This window comes from Oncorhynchus masou, chromosome 22 (genome assembly GCF_036934945.1).
Source record: "Oncorhynchus masou masou isolate Uvic2021 chromosome 22, UVic_Omas_1.1, whole genome shotgun sequence".
Lineage (NCBI taxonomy): Eukaryota > Metazoa > Chordata > Actinopteri > Salmoniformes > Salmonidae > Oncorhynchus > Oncorhynchus masou.
Window position 1 is genome coordinate 36,569,877 of NC_088233.1, and position 18,916 is coordinate 36,588,792.

The following is an 18,916-nucleotide window of genomic DNA, read 5'->3' on the forward strand; positions in this document are numbered from 1 at the left end:
GAGGAAGCTGGTGAAGCAGCAGAGTGGTGGATCATCACCTGTCGGTCTCTGTCTGTCGGTCTCCTCACATCGATAGACCATTTCCAGCATGAGCAGCTCCAATTGGCCCATCTGGATGGTCATCTATTGGCATAATCACAAACTACAGGAGATAGGTTTTATTTTCTATTCGAAAGCGATGTTAACAACCGCACTTATTTCTCACGTTCTTTAACTATCATCTCCTGGTATTTTGAGGTTCTTTGTTGTATATAGACATGTAAAATCTAGCAATGATTATTTCAACAAATAAAGGGCAAACAAACTTCAGTTCAATTAATAGAGCTTTATTAAATCATACAGCAGATAAAAAACATTAAGGCAGACTAGCTGTGAGCAATAGTTGCATGATGGGAAGTAATAATTCAATTCAAGGCTGATCTGTTAATATAAAATGTCACATTATAAAGCCAGACAGAAAACCAAAAGCTGCTGGTATGAACCCAAAGATGAAAACACCATACTTATTTCAGCTGGGTGTATTATGGCTGCTTTCGAGCTGTCCAAGCGATTCAATGCAATGATGGACAGGAACTGTGTGTGTGTGTGTGGCAGGTTTTGACTTTGCAGCTGGCCTATCTAAGGGGAAATCGCTCAGTTCTGCCTCCAGGACAAGAGTCATGACAAAAGTCAACCTGCGTGTGCGTATGTGTCTGTGTGTGCATGCGTGCGTGCTGACAAGACTGTCTTTTATAAACATAGTTATGGGTAAGTCAGTAAAGTGCAGATATTTACCTTTTGAAGGTAGAAATAATTTCATTACAGTCTTCAAAATAAATAGCCTGCTGGTTGATCCTCCGCGGTTCTCTACTCTTACCTGACCAAATGAGTAGGGAAGAATCTGTGAACATCGTCACGTAGTTACTAGAGGTGAGGGACATTTGTTTGAGTCAAGGTTTCATTCCACCATGACTGATCTAAACATCATTTCAAAACAAATTCCATTGAATCAAACAAATAAAATCGATACATTTAAAAGGCCAATACATACTGTAGGTAAGACATTTGGTTGTTTCCCCCCCCCAACTTAGGTAAGGAGCAATATGATTGCCTTCTTACATTAAGCTGAACTTGGATCCAGATGACAGCCTCTTTCTCTGTGTCATGTAAGACAATGCCTGAGAAGGCAACGTGGTTTGTCCCCTGGAGAGCCCATCCTCCAGAAACCTCTTACACTGACACAATAAAATAACAGCTAATTGGTTAAGATATGTAAGGAGATACAAGCCCATTGGATGGAAGGATGAGCAGTTAACAGAAATGGGGTCACAAAAAGGACAAAAAATCTCCAAAGTCAACCCCAGATCTGCCACTGGACCTACTATTGCAAACAGAGTCTGACTGTGGACTGCTTCTCTTGCAACACTGAAAAAGCAAATAGCAAAAAAAGTAAATAACGGATGGAACTTGGAAGTATCTAGAAGGCCGCATTACTAGTGTCATTGCTGAGGTGCTGTGCCATGACAAGGAAGTATATACTGTAGGCGTGTTATAGTGTAAGGGGTAAGGAAGAGAGACACAGGAAGTGGGTGAAAAGCAGGAAAAACCCTTCCCAGTCTTAGTCCACCAGCCCAAAACCCCCACCCCCTGTCCTACTGGTCCAGAGAGTCCCAGAGCCCTTCACTCCATTTTCTTCGTCCATTCCATGTCATCACTCCGAGGCGTGTGACCTGTCACTCTCTCTATCAACCTCTCCATCCTCCGCCAGAAGCCCACCTTGTCCAGAGGGTAGTTCAACCACCCTGAGAAAGAGAGGGGCGGAAAGGGGGGGGAAAAAGAAAGATGAAAAGAGAGTGAGGGTATTTGGAAGAAATACATTAGGCAAGTTAACAAAAGGAAGATATCAAATGAAACATGCACACATCCCCCACACCACACTGTGTTCCAGGCAGCAGCAGATACAGAAGCTCTCAGAGGATCTTTGCTCCCTGCGGAGAGGAAGGAGATCTGGCTTTGGCACCAGAGTAATGCACACACTTACAGTTATAAATATGTACCGCATCTCCACACACACACACACACACACACTTACAGTTATAAATATGTACCGCATCTCCACACACATCACACAGGGCCTGCTGAACTCAAATACCTCACATCCACCCATGCTATAGAATCAGACACCCACTCCCAGGAGGGTTAGACATCAAATACGTTTTTAGTATTACACACACACACACACGCACACACACACACACACACACACACACACACACACACACACACACACACACACACACACACACACACACACACACACACACACACACACACACACACACACCTGAACACTTTATTTGGATCCACAAAGATACTGGATGCAATGTAGGAATTGCCACACATACACACACAGATATACAGTATTGATAGAGAAATACACATTCAGGGATACAGTATATATAAGGACTGTGTGCACACACATCAAACAGCCTATAGAGATCCATACTGTACACACAGTACATACACATACAGTGAGGGCATACAGTGAGGGCATACAGTGAGTGCTGTGCATGCATACAGAGTAGAGTGTGTTGTGCGTGCAGTGTGTCTGCGTTCCCTCTGGTGAACCTCTCTCTCCAAGAGGAGAGCAAAGCAGCTCCGTTTATTTGTTTGATTTCTCCTCTCTCTCCCCATGCAGGCCTATTTGTTAGCACTGACAGCAGGTTAGCATTAAATATACATGGAGATTGTCAGCCACTGGCACACAAAGGCAGGCGGCAGGCCGCGGGGACCCAGGCAGGTGAGGTGGAGGAGTGGGGGCAGAGCTGTGGTGCTCCCCTGTGGCCGCTCCCCCCCTCCACTCTACTCATCACAGCCCCCCACTGAGGTTAGGGACTATGAAGACGAGGGGAGGAGGGTGTCAGGAAGATTGTTCACACACACACACACACGCGTGCTCACAAACGCACACACGTGAGCTCACACACAAACACCCCTCTGCACACACACACATCTGTTTTCCATAGGGAGGTCAGGGTGACGCACAAGCATCCTCTCTCCATTGCACTCTCTCAGACACACACTGAATACTCAATGTGGATCTCTTACTCGGGCCTATGCTTACAAACACACGCATAACCAAACAGATTGCTTTTCCATGTTATTTATATCTACCACCCACAGATGGCAGCCATCTTGAATGGATGGACCTTTCAATGGAAGACACCATTTGAAAATTCTTCTTGATTTATCGGTTTAGCCGTTAGCTCACCCGTGTTTAGTACGTTGTCATATGAACTTCTATGTTTTCTTCTAGTGGTAGGTCTAAGGGCATGGAATGGTGCATGATATTGCAGTGTTCTTGGTAGGTGGATCCCTGCAATTTACCTATACTGTTCCACACTGCACTGCTGTAGAGGACACTAATGTTTGATCAGTGACAATTCCTCTGCAAATATGCAGTGGCTTACTGTTAGTAGTCATGGTGATGCTGTGGTTACAGTAGGTGGTATGTCAGTAATGTGTTACAGTAGCCACGGTGATGCAGTAGTAACCAGTATGTCAGTACTGTAAAGCACAGTACTGTGTATTACCTGTGGCTATGCATTTTTAATAAGTATATTAGTTCAGTATTGTATAGTACCTCTTAGGTAATATACAGAGTAGTGTATCCGCTGAGTATACCAAACATTAGGAACACCTTCCTAAAGTTGAGTTGCACCCCCCCTTTTCCCCTCAGAACAGGCTCAATTCGTCTGGGCGTGGATCCTACAAGGTGTCGAAAGCGTTCCACAGGGATGCTGGCCCATGTTGACTCCAATGCTTCCCACAGTTGTGTCAAGTTGGCTGGATGTCCTTCGGGTGGTGGACCATTCTTGATACAGGAAACTGTTGAGCGTGAAAAAGCCAGCAGAGTTGCAGTTCTTGACACAAACCTGTGCGCCTGGCACCTACTACCATACCCCATCGATATTTTGTCTTGCTCGTTCACCCTCTGAATGGCACAATCAATGTCTCTATTGTCACAAGGTTGAAACATCCTTCTTTGACCTGTCTCCTCCCCTTCATCTACACTGATTGAAGTGACATCAATAAGGGATCATAGCTTTCACCTGGATTCACCTGGTCAGTCTATGTCATGGGAAGAGCAGGTGTTCTTAATGTTTTGTATCCTCAGTGTAGTACCTGAAGTGATAAGGTAGTAGGCGGTATGTCAGTACAGTATTGTACAGTACCTGTGGTGATGCAGTAGTAGGTCTCGTGAGGGGACACGTGGTGGATGCGGTGGTGTTTCCGTGGTAACACCAGGTGACAGTCCTGTAGCAGCGTCACCCAGCGGGGAAGACCAAAGTAGGAGTGAGACCACTTATGGATCTGATTGGTCAACGTCACGAAGACTGCCAGTGCAAACACAAAGCACTGCCAGGGGTAGGTCTCTGCTAGGGTATCTGAGAGAGAGAGAGGGATTTGTTGTTAAGGGAGAGAATTGTGACATTCATTGAAAATGACAAGGTGGTTTCAGTACATGAAGCATCTTCACATGTAAATGAGTTTATACTATTTATACTGCCCAATTTGTACTATTTAAGGTATTCACTTGCAAGTATGAAACACCATATTATCAGCATATTTTGGAGAACCAGTGTTGGTGAGAGGACTAGAAAGGCTATAAAGTTGTGGTGAAGTCTGGTTTGTTTGGCTCCAATCTCACACTGGTCTTGCATGTTCCTCCATGTCCCCCTCTCCACTCACCCTGACACTCAGCGAGCAGCAGACATGATAGGTGTGGATGTCACCCTGTCCCCTCGCAAGGCTTACCTGCCCTCCGCCCCGTCTTTGTCTCCTCTTACTGTGACACGGCTCATGACAGGGTCAGTGACCTCCGGCTCGCTCCGAGCCACCCTGAAGCCCTGACATCATGTCTCTCGTAAAACACATCACCCTGTCATGGTCTGAGAGTAACCCGCTGTCTATCTGTCTACAGCTCCACTCCACATTGTGTCACACACACATCCCCTCCATCCCTCTCTCTCTCTTACCTGGCTGGTACGTCAGGAACTTGTAGGCCATATGTGCCAGGGGCAGTATTGTAAGCATGCAGTTGTCCCCATTGGTCTCTATGAAGTCATGTCGAGTGATGGCTGTGGGGTCAATGTGGTGTTCCCGGAATGGGCGGATGAATGCCTGGAGAAAAAGAGAACAAGATAGAGGAGGAGGCGAGGTAGTTAGAGGAATATCATTATGATAATTCACTTACATCTGAATATTCAGTGTAATCCAATCATGTAAGACACAAGGTAAGATGGGCTATCAATTGCAGTCACAGACAGAGGTCTACCTAGTCTGTACCTCCTCATTATCTGAGGGGCAACAAAATACCAGATTTCCCAAAACAATAAAATGGTCATCAGGTGTTGTTACTGGTTCAAATCCGGGTCGAAGGGCCATGGCAAATATTGGAACTTGTGCTCGGTTGGTAGGAGTAGCTTTCACAGTGCTGTGTCCATTAAAACACAGTGCTGTGTCCATTAAAACACAGTGCTGTGTCCATTAAAACCCAGTGCTGTGTCCATTAAAACACAGTGTTGTGTACATTAAAACACAGTGCTGTGTCCATTAAAACACAGTGCTGTGTCCATTAAAACACAGTGTTGTGTCCATTAAAACACAGTGCTGTGTCCATTAAAACACAGTGCTGTGTCCATTAAAACACAGTGCTGTGTCCATTAAAACATAGGGAAGAGATGCTGAAGGATGTAAGGATTGGAAGCTATATTATGTAAGTCGTCAGGGGGTGTGTTATGGTTGGGAATGGGATTTTTTACATAAATCCTAAACCCTGGAGCGAGACATGATAACCTGTGTTCGAGCAAGGATTCCAAAACGTTTTTGGCCCATGTCCCCATTTTCATATCTGAAAATTCTCACGACCCCAACCATGTGAAGAAAATATGTAATTAACAGTCAGTGTTGACTTGTTTATTTGGGGCTATGGCAGTCTATTGAAAAACATTCTAACAGTATTTCTGATTGTATACTCAACTCACCATCATGTCATTTTAACGTGGGGCTATGACAGTCAATTGCAAATTAGTCTGACAAAATTATCTCACCACCACTAATTAGATGGGTGTGCTTGATGCATGTCATGTCGGAACTTCTCAAAGTCAGGGGGTGTGGTTGACAGTGCGCACCTCTTCTCTGCTGTCACATCCAACCTGGATCAATATTAGGTTTCAATGCAGACGAGAGTACTGAATCCAGCTTCACACATATATGAGCTGGCAAAGGGTACCATGAGTTCTATGGTGCTTTCAAGACAACTGGGAACTCTGAAAAATAAGAGGTGAAATCATGATGTCAGTGAACTTCAGGTTGTAAAGTCTGAGCTCTAGAAAGAAGCCCAAGTTCCCAAGTTGGAATTCTGAGTTGGATAACTTATTTTTCGCAGTCAGAGAATTCCCAGTTGTCTTCAACGCACTGAAGTCGGAATTCTGAGATTCCCGAGTTCCCAGTTGTTTTGAACGCGGCATTAATGCTCAGAGGGAGACAGCAGGGTATTCCCTTTCAGTCCGGAACCAAAAACCTTCCGCAATGATCCATGAATGCGTTGTCTGCAGCATTCGGTCACATGACAGCTAAATCAGCTGTTTCATTTCACTTACCGGTATGTCAACTGTGCCAGGATCACAGTCAAATGGATTGGGAAGTAGGTCCCAAAGTGCTCTTCCAAGTTTCTGGAGGTGAGCAGCCATCACTCATGTGGGACACGTACTGATGCTGTGTTCTGTTAGAAACAAGCACAGCCGAGGGAAGGGGACATGGTTCGCTTGGAAAAACTCTCTCTCCAATAAGAATTCTTTCTGGCCTCCCGAGTGGGGCAATGCTCTAAGGAACTGCATCGCAGTGCCAGAGGCATCACTACAGACCCAGGTTCAGTCCCGTGCTGTGTTGCAGCTGGCTGCAACCGGGAGTCCCATGAGGGGAGGGTTTGGCCGGCTGGGATTTCCTTGTTCCATCGCGCTCTAGAGACTCCTTGTGGCGGGCCGGGCGCATGCATGCTAACTGCAGTCACCAGTTGTACGGTGGAGCCCCGACACATTGGTGCGGCTGGCTTCCGGGTTAAGCGAGCAGTGTGTCAAAAAGCAGCGTGGCTTGGCAGGGTCATGTTTCAGACGGCGCAATGCTAGCGACCTTCGCCTCTCCCAAGTCCATATGGTAGTTTCAGTGATGGGATAAGACTGTAACTACCAATTGGATATCATGAAATTGGGGAGAAAAAGGGGTCTTTCCAACACTCCCACTTGCTAACCACGAGCCATGGTGTGTAATATAACATTGTCATGCTCTCATCCCATATCTCCACATAGATTTGTGAACAGGCGTGTGCTCAATGGATGTGGTTTGATGTAGTTAAAGTTGTTTCGGTGTATCGTACAATGTGTCCATATGGCAGAGGGAGACACAGTCATAACTAGAGTGCAGAGGCCTGCCCACCGTCCCGCCATAGATGGAGCCCCACCTGGGCAAAAAGCCCACCATTCGATTCCATTGAATCTGTTTCGTCAATATAGCCACACAGCACACTGAACATCCCCTGTGCTGTTTCATGCTCGGGAATCATGAGACATAACAAGATGTTGTGAATAGAATCCGCCGACATGTGTAGCGGACAAAAGTCAATGCATGGGCATCTTGGCCCTCACAGCTGACATCCATTTGGAGAGCAGAAGCTGAGGAGTTTGAGTCGTTCAGTCAGTTTTCATTTCATTTCTAGCAATAGCACACATTCTTCGCTCAACAGTGTTATCTGACGAAGGCAGTGATGTGAGTTGCTGTGCCTCTGCCTCCCCCACTCATTGTTTTCACCATATCAATTGCAGGTGGTAATATCAAAGTCTCTGCAATAGTGTGTGGTTACATAGCGTAGCGGGCTTAGCCATTCACCGTGGGAATGATTCAAGAGCAACGGTCAAGTACGACCTTTTCCCATTATCTAAGGGTGCTCTCTGGTTGAATTGTATCTTTCAGATTTGAATACATTTCATATCAGGCGACACCACGTAGTTTGGGAACCACTGGGTTAGAGGTTGGAGTTGGTCTCACAGTTAAACTCATGACTGCCCTGTAGAGGAGTGTACATGAAAGCTGGAGGGGAAGCCTCTCCATCACGCTAAAGGGACCAGAGAGATAACTTGCTATAAAACTGCACAGCCCTATGGCTCTGATCCAGCATCATAATAAACCTTGTATCAGCGTGCCTGTCACTCACAACCAGCACCTCGCTAAGCTGAGACAGACACCTGCTTGTAACAGCGTGCCTGTCACTCACAACCAGCACCTCGCTAAGCTGAGACAGACACCTGCTTGTAACAGCGTGCCTGTCACTCACAACCAGCACCTCGCTAAGCTGAGACAGACACCTGCTTGTAACAGCGTGCCTGTCACTCACAACCAGCACCTCGTTAAGCTGACAGACACCTGCTTGTAACAGCGTGCCTGTCACTCACAACCAGCACCTCGCTAAGCTGAGACAGACACCTGCTTGTAACAGCGTGCCTGTCACTCACAACCAGCACCTCGCTAAGCTGAGACAGACACCTGCTTGTAACAGCGTGGGTGTCACAAACCAGCAGAGCTGGACAGACCTGCTTGGAGAGACTGCATGAGCACAAAACAGTCACTCACAACCAGCACCTCGCTAAGCTGAAATACACAATGAAGGTCATTTATTTCCCACATAGAAAGAGGAATCTTTTGGCGCCAAATTACCATAGCGTGTCACTGATGGTAAAAAGTAACTATCCTGTGTTTGTGGGCAGAACTCAATCACATGTATATCTGAGGACACATTGAGACACTGCTGGAGCAAGGGACACTATCTGTCAATATTTTGACAATTCTCTTCCTCTCCGTTCCTCTCGTTCTCTTCTCCCAGTCTGTCTGTGAGATTAAAGGAGCGGTAAACCCCAGACGCACACAGAGCGGGTGTGTGGACTCCTCGGGACACAGAGCGGGTGTGTGGACTCCTCGGGACACAGAGCGGGTGTGTGGACTCCTCGGGACACAGAGCGGGTGTGTGGACTCCTCGGCACACAGAGCGGGTGTGTGGACTCCTCGGCACACAGAGCGGGTGTGGGGACTCCTCGGCACACAGAGCGGGTGTGGGGACTCCTCGGCACACAGAGCGGGTGTGGGGACTCCTCGGCACACAGAGCGGGTGTGGGGACTCCTCGGCACACAGAGCGGGTGTGGGGACTCCTCGGCACACAGAGCGGGTGTGGGGACTCCTCGGCACACAGAGCGGGTGTGGGGACTCCTCGGGACACAGAGCGGGTGTGGGGACTCCTCGGCACACAGAGCGGGTGTGGGGACTCCTCGGCACACAGAGCGGGTGTGGGGACTCCTCGGCACACAGAGCGGGTGTGGGGACTCCTCGGCACACAGAGCGGGTGTGGGGACTCCTCGGCACACAGAGCGGGTGTGGGGACTCCTCGGCACACAGAGCGGGTGTGGGGACTCCTCGGCACACAGAGCGGGTGTGGGGACTCCTCGGCACACAGAGCGGGTGTGGGGACTCCTCGGCACACAGAGCGGGTGTGTGGACTCCTCGGCACACTGCAGCCGCCCCGAGTCACACCAGCACTAATCCCACATCGTTTAACGGCCTGCCTCGCCTGCCTTTCACTAATCAGGACTCACATCTACCATCGTCCTGGTTACCCAGCCATGGAAAGGAAATGTCCCTCCCCTCACCCTCGACTATGGACTGAACTGGTTGAAGAGTTCAATTAGAGATTTCTCTACTCTAATCACTGTCATTAATGATTCTCCCTCAAGTGAAGTTTTTCTGTTTGAACCTCGGGACAAAACGGCGTATCCATCCGCTAAGTGTTTCCTTTAATCTGCTGGTTAAGGGTCTTAAAGCACTCCTTTCTAGATGTCTGTAAATTCCCCCGCTCTTTTTGAAGTCCGATCGTTCCCAGGTGGTGAATCCTAATTATCCCAGACAGCGAAAGGATCGACAGCGAGCAGCGGCCATGTTACAGAGTCAGAGCAGTAAGCGCTGCACGGCGGGGCGGCAGGCTGAACAGGGACTGAGCCGTTCTGGAACTCCAACCAGACAGGCTGCTGATGAAAGGAGTGCAGGCAGCAGGCCCGGGCCCCTTAGCTGGAACTACAGGGGGCAGGCAGTCTGCTCTGCTAGGACGGCCCCCCTCTGCCTCACCAGGGCACAGGTATGTTTGAGGAATATATTACAGAGGAGAACAAGGCCTTTTTTGCAGTACAGTAACATACAGCAGCCAACATGTAGGCCCCTACACATCTTTAAGAAAGGTCCCTGTCTAACAATTGGGCTATTTATTTGTTTTTGCTTAATTGTACACCTTTAACACCTCTGATATTCCTAGTGATGTGTAGTCTAATATGTGGTGAGTCGTTCCTGTCATTTCAGAAAGTCATAACACCCCCATCTCAGATTGTTCTGAAACCTTTTCTGTAATATGACGACCCTCCCACTCTGTTTGCTGAATTATTTCTCTTTGCTCTTGTTTTCCTTAAATCGGATGTCGGTGGGCGGAGCCGGGTGGTTCGTCAGAGAAATGGTACACACCTGGGTGAGTGGATGCGTGCATAGATGGTGATAATGAGGGGTGTTGAGAGGTGCCAAAACAAATGAACACAAAGTAGTCCCAAAATGCCACAACCAAAAATAACAGTGTGTCTGCATGGAGAGTCTCCTCGATGTATGGGGGAAAGGTGTATTCATCCCTGAGACACACCCTCTCCCAGCTGTGTCCCATTTCGCTGACGACCCTCCCCCATAAAACTGGGGACCACCAAGGAGCATAGCAGTAATTAGAAACAGATAAGATAAGCATTCCTGCAACATTCTTAAGTTGATAGACTATTTGAACTCCATTTCAATTTATAGATCTCATATAATATAATGGATAAAAAAAGGTCAGTAGCAGGAACAGCGGCTTCTAGTGGGCAAAACCTGGTACTTTCACTTCAAGCGCCATCAATGGCTAATTTCTCTGAACAGGGAAGAAAAACAAAATCACAGCTTGTAAATCATAGAGACCTGATACTGTACACTGGTCATTGCAGTGGGCTTTGACCATTTATTTGGATTGCTCACATTTGAATTATTGTTAAGAAGAGTTTCTTGTGCAAATCGGACGTTGGGTACTACATTTATTGAATATTATATGAATCCTATAGTTGAAAGTGCCAATTTGGGTGCAATCAATTAGTTTAATTTCTCAAAGATCAAATTATATATATATAAAATAATGTTGCAGAAATGCTTATCTTTTCTGTTTCTAACCACAGAAACAATTTCAGAACAATCGAAGACAGTGGGTGTCAAACCTCTGCTTTTTGAGGTAGAATGACTCTGGTACTGTCTGTACACCTGACTTCACCACACAGCTGTGCTTTGGTCATAGAAACAGTCTGTTTACAGTCAAAATACGATACATAATATAATGTACGCAGAATAACATAAATCACTGTGAAGATCAGTGATGCCATTACACATACTGATCATAAGCAGAGCTGGAGATTAAATGCCAAATCCTTTTCTCCCCCTGTCCCCCCTGACCCCTGACAATAGAACAATAAGCCCCATCATCAGCAGATATACACACAGACCCAGCGATTCATCACCTCAAAGACGACACCCACCACACTGCACAACATAAGGGCCAGGTGCTCTTTTAATTGGACAGGATAAGAGTGACCTTTTCTTTAATTGGGAGAGGGGAGCATGACCAAGTTGTGCTCATACATTAATACGGAGCCCAGGGTGCTGGAACCCCAGCCCCAGAGGAGTGGGTGGGGTGGCTGTGGTGGTGGTGGTGAGGGGGGGCAGGCAGAAATGTACTGTAGTGGTATATCCTGAGGGATAGAATGACATTTTGCTTAGAGTGGCCAAGGGAGGATGAACCACAAAAGACCAACAAAATCCAGAGCTACTGTATGGTAATAACCCTGGATGGCTGTGCCCTTCACACAACTGGGGTGTAGGGGGGACAGGAAGGGGGAGACTGGCTGGTTGTGGCCTTCTCAGCACAGGTGCAGGACGGTGGGTGTGCTGGGCGGTGGTTTGCAGAAGTACAGGTAATGTATACAGACAGTGTAGGTGTGACCACTGATATAGCTCATTGAGAAATGGGATTACATTATGTTTTGCCTAACAATCCCTCATATGACTGATATGTACAGTTCCTTCAGAAACTATTCATACCCCTTGACTTATTCCACATTTTGCTGTGTTACAGCCTGAATAAAAAAAATAAAAAAATATTCTCACACATCTACACAATACCTCATAATGACAAAGTAAAAACAGGATTTTAGAAATGTTTGTAAACTTATTAAAAATGAAATACAGAAATATCTAATTTACATAAGTATCCACACCCCTGAGTCGATACATGTTCGAATCACCTTAGGCAGCGATTACAGCGGTGAGTATTTCTGGGTAAATCTAAGTGCTTTGCACACCTGGATTATACAATATTTCCCCATTATTCTTTAAAAAATGCATTATTCTTTTAAAAAATTATACAAGCTCTGTCAAATTGGTTGTTGATCATTGCTAGAGAACCATTTTGTACCATAGATTTTCAAGCATATTTAAGTCAAAACTGTAATTCGGCTACTCAGGAACATTCACTATCTTCTTCGGTGTAGATTTGTTTTAGGTTATTGTCCTGCTGAAAGGGGAATTCATCTTCCCGTGTCTGGTGAAAAGCGGACTGAACCAGGTTTTCCTCTAAGATTTTGCCTGTGCATAGCTCCCCAGTCCTTTAATTACAATTATACCCATACCATGATGCAGCCACCACTATGCTTGGAAATATGGAGAGTGGTACTCTGTGTTTCATTGGATTTGTCCAAAACAAAAACAGCAAAAAAGTTAATTGCGTTGTCACTTTTTGGGCAGTGTTAATTTATCTTTGTAGTGACTGGGTGCTCAAATGGAAATTCAATGTTTGCTTCTTCTTTTTTCTCCCCCATCTACCAATAGGTGGCCTTCTTCGTGAGGCATTGGAAAACCTCTCTGCTCGACCTTACAGATAATTGTATGTGTGGGGTACAGAGCTGAGTTAGTCATTCAAAAATCATGCTGAACACTATTATTGCACACATAGTGAATCCATGCAACTTATTATGTTACTTGTTAAGCACACTTTTACTCCTGAACTTATTTAGGCTTGTCATAACAAAGGGTTTGAATACTTATTGACTATAAGATAAGATTGAGGTATTTCAGCTTTCACTTTTTATTCATTTGTAAAAAAAAATCCACTTTGGCATTGTGGGGTATTGTGTAGGCGAGTGACACAATCTACATTTAATCCATTTTGAATTCAGGCTGTAACACAACAAAATGTGGAAAAAGTCAAGGGGTGTGAATACTTTCTGAAGGCACTGTAGTAATTTGTAATCCTTCTCAAGAGTCAAATGATGAGTCTAAGGTCTGGGGAAGACCTTGAACTCAGAACCCTGTCCCTTACCTTCCCAAGGACAGGGATGTCCACAGAGCCCCAGGTGTCTGCTCCCCAGTGCACCATACCAGACGCAAAGTCCGCCATCACTATCCCCATTACTGGAGTGGGGAACAAAGGAGAGGGAAAAGTATTTTACCAAATCTTTTGCCATAATATCAGACAACAAATGTTTTGGAGACGTAATGTAATTGCAGACTAAGGTCATTTCAAACAGAAACCAAATAAATGTGTTTGGGAAACTCACGGATGCCCAAGATGATTTTGTAGATGTGCACAGTGGAGAAGTTGAGGACAAGGAAGGAGAGGTTGAGGATGAAGAGAGAGAGGCACAGAACTACACTGATCCACTCCTGCAGTCGCTTACCTGAGGAAGACAACAAATCACACAACATTACACATTACCTGAGGAAGACAGCAAATCGCACAACATTACACATTACCTGAGGAAGACAACAAATCACACAACATTACATGAGTCAAAAACGTTCCACAGGGATACTGGCTGGCCCATGTTGACTTCAATGCTTCCCACAGTTGTGTCACGTTGGTTGGATGCCCTTTGGGTGGTGGATTATTCTTGATACACACAGGAAACTGTTGAACGTGAAAAAAACAGCAGCATTGCAGTTCTTGAATCAAACCGGTGCACCTGGCACCGACTACCAAACCCTGCACTGAAATCCTCTTTCCCATTCACCCTCTGAATGGCACACATACACAATCCAGGTCTCAATTGTCTTAAGTCTTAAAAATCCGTATTTAACCGGTCTCCTCCCCTTCATCTATTCACCTGGCCAGGCTGTCATGGTATGAGCAGATATTATTCATGTTTTGTGTAGTCAGTGTGAATACAAAGATACTGCATAACAGATACAGTAATAAAGCTACAGAAACTCAAAAGTACATTTTCACTTTCACTGAACAATTGTGCTGATGACTACATTCTGAAGAGAGGGTAGAGTAACTTTCTTCCATTCAGGGGACCTGTCCTGTGATCTACGGTGTTAATGAGCAGAGAGAGGTCAGCCCTGCTACCAGGAGAACATCCCTCGGAGCTCTGTAGGGTCATGGGGTCATCCGCTGGTGGCGCCGCCACATCTTTGTCTGTCCACCACAGTCTGTGTGTGTCCCATCAACCACAGTGTTAAGAGGTAATCGGTTCGATGAAGACAAGTGTATGCCGAGGCTGGAGTCGTGAACCCTCGTGTGCGGAGCAGCGGTGACACAGCTCTAAACTCACAGGTCAGGGTGGGCGGACCTCCGTGTCGCCACTCTGCCCCAGCGGGGGGGGGGTTAGTGAATAATTCAGCAGGCTACGGAGGGGTGCGGAGTTGCTTAAGCCGGAGCTAGCCGCTCCTGTACTGGGCCTCATCACCACATCCACGGAGACTAGCCTGATCCCCTCTCCCTCTGCTTCCTTCTCACACTGTACCTCTCAATTCAGATTTCCTTATTTTCTTTCTTTACCTTTTAACCTTTGTGTCGCTGTCCCTCACTCTCTTCTCCATATCCAGTGCTTCTTTCTTTTCCTTTTCTGTGGATGCAAAGCGTCAAGTGCCACAGTGAAGCCAGGCCTTCTGAAACATTAATGCCATTAGACTTTCCTAATGCAGTAGATTGGCGTGCTTGGAGTTAATGGGATATTGATGACAGATTTTAATAATAAAGCCCCACAGGCTCAACTGACACCAATAACCTAAACCAAGTTAACCAACCAATCCAATATTCATGGGAATATTAGTTTCACACCTCCCTCTCACAAGACATATATCTGGCCCTCAATCATCACAGAAGAGTCCACACACAACCCTTCACCTGTGTACTGTCCTATCTCTCACACAGCACTTGTTTAAGCTGTGCTAGTACTGATGATGGAGGACACTGGAATGTTCCAAGCTGTTATGAGCTGCTCTAAATGAAACAGATTAATCAAGTGAGAAGCATCCAGGTGTGCACGCTCTGTATGAAGGCGAGGCCAGGTGGGCTGTGACCTGCTGTGAAGGACAGGTGGGCTGTGGCCAGCTGTGGAGGCCAGGTGGGCTGTGACCAGCTGTGTAGGCCAGATGTGGAGGCCAGGTGGGCTGTGACCAGCTGTGGAGGCCAGGTGGGCTGTGACCAGATGTGGAGGCCAGGTGTGACATGGCCAGCTGTGGAGGCCAGATGTGGAGGCCAGGTGGGCTGTGGCCAGCTGTGAAGGACAGGTGGGCTGTGACAAGCTGTGGAGGCCAGATGTGGAGGCCAGGTGTGATGTGGCCAGCTGTGGAGGCCAGATGTGCTGTGGCCAGCTGTGGAGGCCAGATGTGCTGTGGCCAGCTGTGGAGGCCAGATGTGCTGTGGCCAGCTGTGGAGGATGGGCGTGCAGCAGAGGCTCCTGCAGAGGAATGCCTTCAGAGCCTGGCAGGGCTCTACCACTTACCCACTATCTGACCTCACTTCTTACACTGGGATGCTATGTGAAAGATCCTTTAAAAGGTCTGTAATTCTTGCAGGATGTGATCCAACATTTAAGAGATGGTACCTTTTATCAAGGGGGAGAAACCTAATACTACAGAACATATACGGACTATGCTTCCCACAGTTGTGTCAAGTTGGTTGGATGTCCTTTGGATGGTGGACCATTCTTGATACACACGGGAAACTGATGAGCGTGAAAAACCAGTGAAAACTCAGTATAACAGAAACTTTGGCCCAAGATAATATAGAGACCACACCATTTACAGGAAGGTTAATAGCACCATAGGTTTGTTGTCTCCACACTAAATATGACACAATTTCTTCCATTCTGTCAATTTCACACATCCCCCACACACACCCACACATACCCAGGGTTGAGCATTCGGGCCTCTGTCAGGTGATCTGCATCAGCCCTTGGATCCCTGATGAGAGGAGAAACTAGGCCAGGCCTCGACAGAGCAAACGCACGCAGCCAGAAACACAGTCCCCCTGTCCATAGGACCAGAGTGGTGTGCTCATTAATACAGTCCTGACAACAACATGCTCCCTGGCAACCCCTCTTCCATCGCTCACACCAGCAGCCCCCGACTCCGCACGCTGGCATGGAATTAACCTGGGAGAGGCGGGAGATGAGGAAAGGGGGGTGCTAATAGGCTGAAATTAATCAACGACGCCTGATTCGGCGCAGAGGGACGGCGCCGGCACCAAACAACACCCTGTGAATGCTAATGGCCTTCTCCTCTCTCTCTCTCTCTCTTTCCATCTCACCCTTTTACCTCCCGCACCGCTTTACAGCGCGGCAGCAGAACGGGCCCCATCTCTCCTGCCATGGTGGCGCATCACACTGACAAAGGAAGTGATTTCTGAACCCCTCAGTTCAAATAATCTTGCAATATGAGTAGCTTGTGACATTGATCTCTGTGTTGTTGGTACAATACATCTATCAGGAGGAAGGTACCCAGGTTTGTTCCTCCTTCCCCCTGATACATGGGTCTGAGTGTGGTTGGGGTCTGCCTCTGAGTTCCAGGAAAGGGCCTCCGTGTACCTGGCCGAGTCTGCTGCACAGATGGCTTCAGTGAATCGACAAGCATGTACCATAACGTTGTGTGAATATTGAGCAGAGCCCGAGTTACTTATCACAAGTAGTCAATATCTTGCTTGTCCTGTGTAAAAAGATGCATGATTCGCATGCTTTCTGTACAGCACTTCAAAGCTTGCCCAGTATTCCGCCTCTATCTGGTCTGGACAAAGGGCTCTTTTCTTCCCTCTCTCCTGACTGTGTTGTCCTAAACGCTGAGGCCTTGTGTTCTCAGTACAGATTCCCTTTGAAAGACAGCCTCTCACCTCCTCCAGAGCCACAGACAAAAACTAACTCACACACCCAGAATGGCTGCCTTTCACAGCACAAAGACCGAGTCAGTGGTGCCAACATACCATGACAGCATCATTCTCTTCCTCGCTTCTCTCTCTCACACATATCCACCCCCCCACACACACACACAGGGGCGCGTTCGTGAACATTCACAATACAATTACGAACACTTATTCATAGTAATTCTGCTCTTTCTCCCTTTCTGTCCCCTGTCCAGTTCTCTGTAGGCCAATCTTCTGGGGGGGGGGGGCTGTAGTAAAAAGTGGGTCATATGCTTAGAGCTGAAGAGACAGAGAGACTGAGAAAGAGAAAAAGACAGAGGTAGAATTCCCCTGATCAGGATGAACGGATCAGTCACAGGCCTCGTTCCTTTCATCAGTTCTCAGTGGACATCTCAACCTGGGAAACACATCAAACACACACACACACACAACACATCACATCACCGCACACACATATCACACACAACACATCACACACACATACAACACACACACAACACATCACACACACATACAACACATCACACATACAACACATCACACACACATACAACACACACACAACACATCACACACACATACAACACATCACACATACAACACATCACACACACATACAACACACACACAACACATCACACACACATACAACACATCACAAACCCACCACATCACAAACACATACAACACATCACACATACAACACATCACACACACATACAACACATCACACACACACAACACATACATACACCACATCACAAACACATACAACACATCACACATACAACACATCACACATACAACACATCACACACACACAACACATCACAACACCACATCACATCACAAACACATACAACACATCACACATACACATCACATCACACATACAACACAACACATACAACACATCACACATACAACACATCACACACACACACACACACACAACACATCACACACACATACAACACATCACAAACCCACCACATCACAAACACATACAACACATCACACATACAACACATCACACACACATACAACACATCACACACACACAACACAAACATACACCACATCACAAACACATACAACACATCACACATACAACACATCACACATACAACACATCACACACACACAACACATCACACATACAACACATCACATCACACACACACAACACACACAAAGACACGGCCCAAGAGAGTGGTACCTAGGCCTGGCTCCTTCCTCTTTCCCCTGTGAACAGGGAGAGAAAAGAGGATGGACAGATCCCGTGGTGTGTGTGTTGGGGATGTCGAATGAGCATGACGGGAGCCGCAGATGAGTAGGGTGGGGGAAGGGTGACGGAGAGATACGATACAGTATAACACGTACACACAGGGAGACTGGGGTAATATTTGTCCTATGTATTGTATTTATACCACACATGCGACCCATGATTCAAATGTGCAATTAGCCTAATAAAATGTTTATCTGACTCCATTTAACATTATATTTGCAATCAAGAAATGTCTGAGAATGGAATTCTCAATACAAATGTATTTAATTACTTTGTAAAGTGAATGATTACATTA

The 18,916-nt window shown here is 46.5% G+C and overlaps 1 protein-coding gene across 2 annotated transcripts in view; it reads right to left on the reverse strand.

The window, feature by feature from the left end:
- Nucleotides 1-310: 310 nt before the first annotated feature.
- The window catches only part of si:ch211-212o1.2 (uncharacterized protein LOC492735 homolog), a 37,967-nt gene continuing 19,361 nt past the window's right edge, over nt 311-18,916 (reverse strand). For both annotated transcript variants that reach the window (XM_064930071.1, XM_064930070.1), the window contains 5 exons: nt 13,750-13,869; nt 13,512-13,603; nt 5,019-5,163; nt 4,215-4,427; nt 311-1,781 (listed from right to left, as the gene is read on the reverse strand). In XM_064930071.1, coding sequence (XP_064786143.1) covers nt 1,660-1,781; nt 4,215-4,427; nt 5,019-5,163; nt 13,512-13,603; nt 13,750-13,869 — 692 coding nt within the window. In that variant the 3' untranslated portion in view covers nt 311-1,659. The remainder of the gene's footprint in view (nt 1,782-4,214; nt 4,428-5,018; nt 5,164-13,511; nt 13,604-13,749; nt 13,870-18,916) is intronic.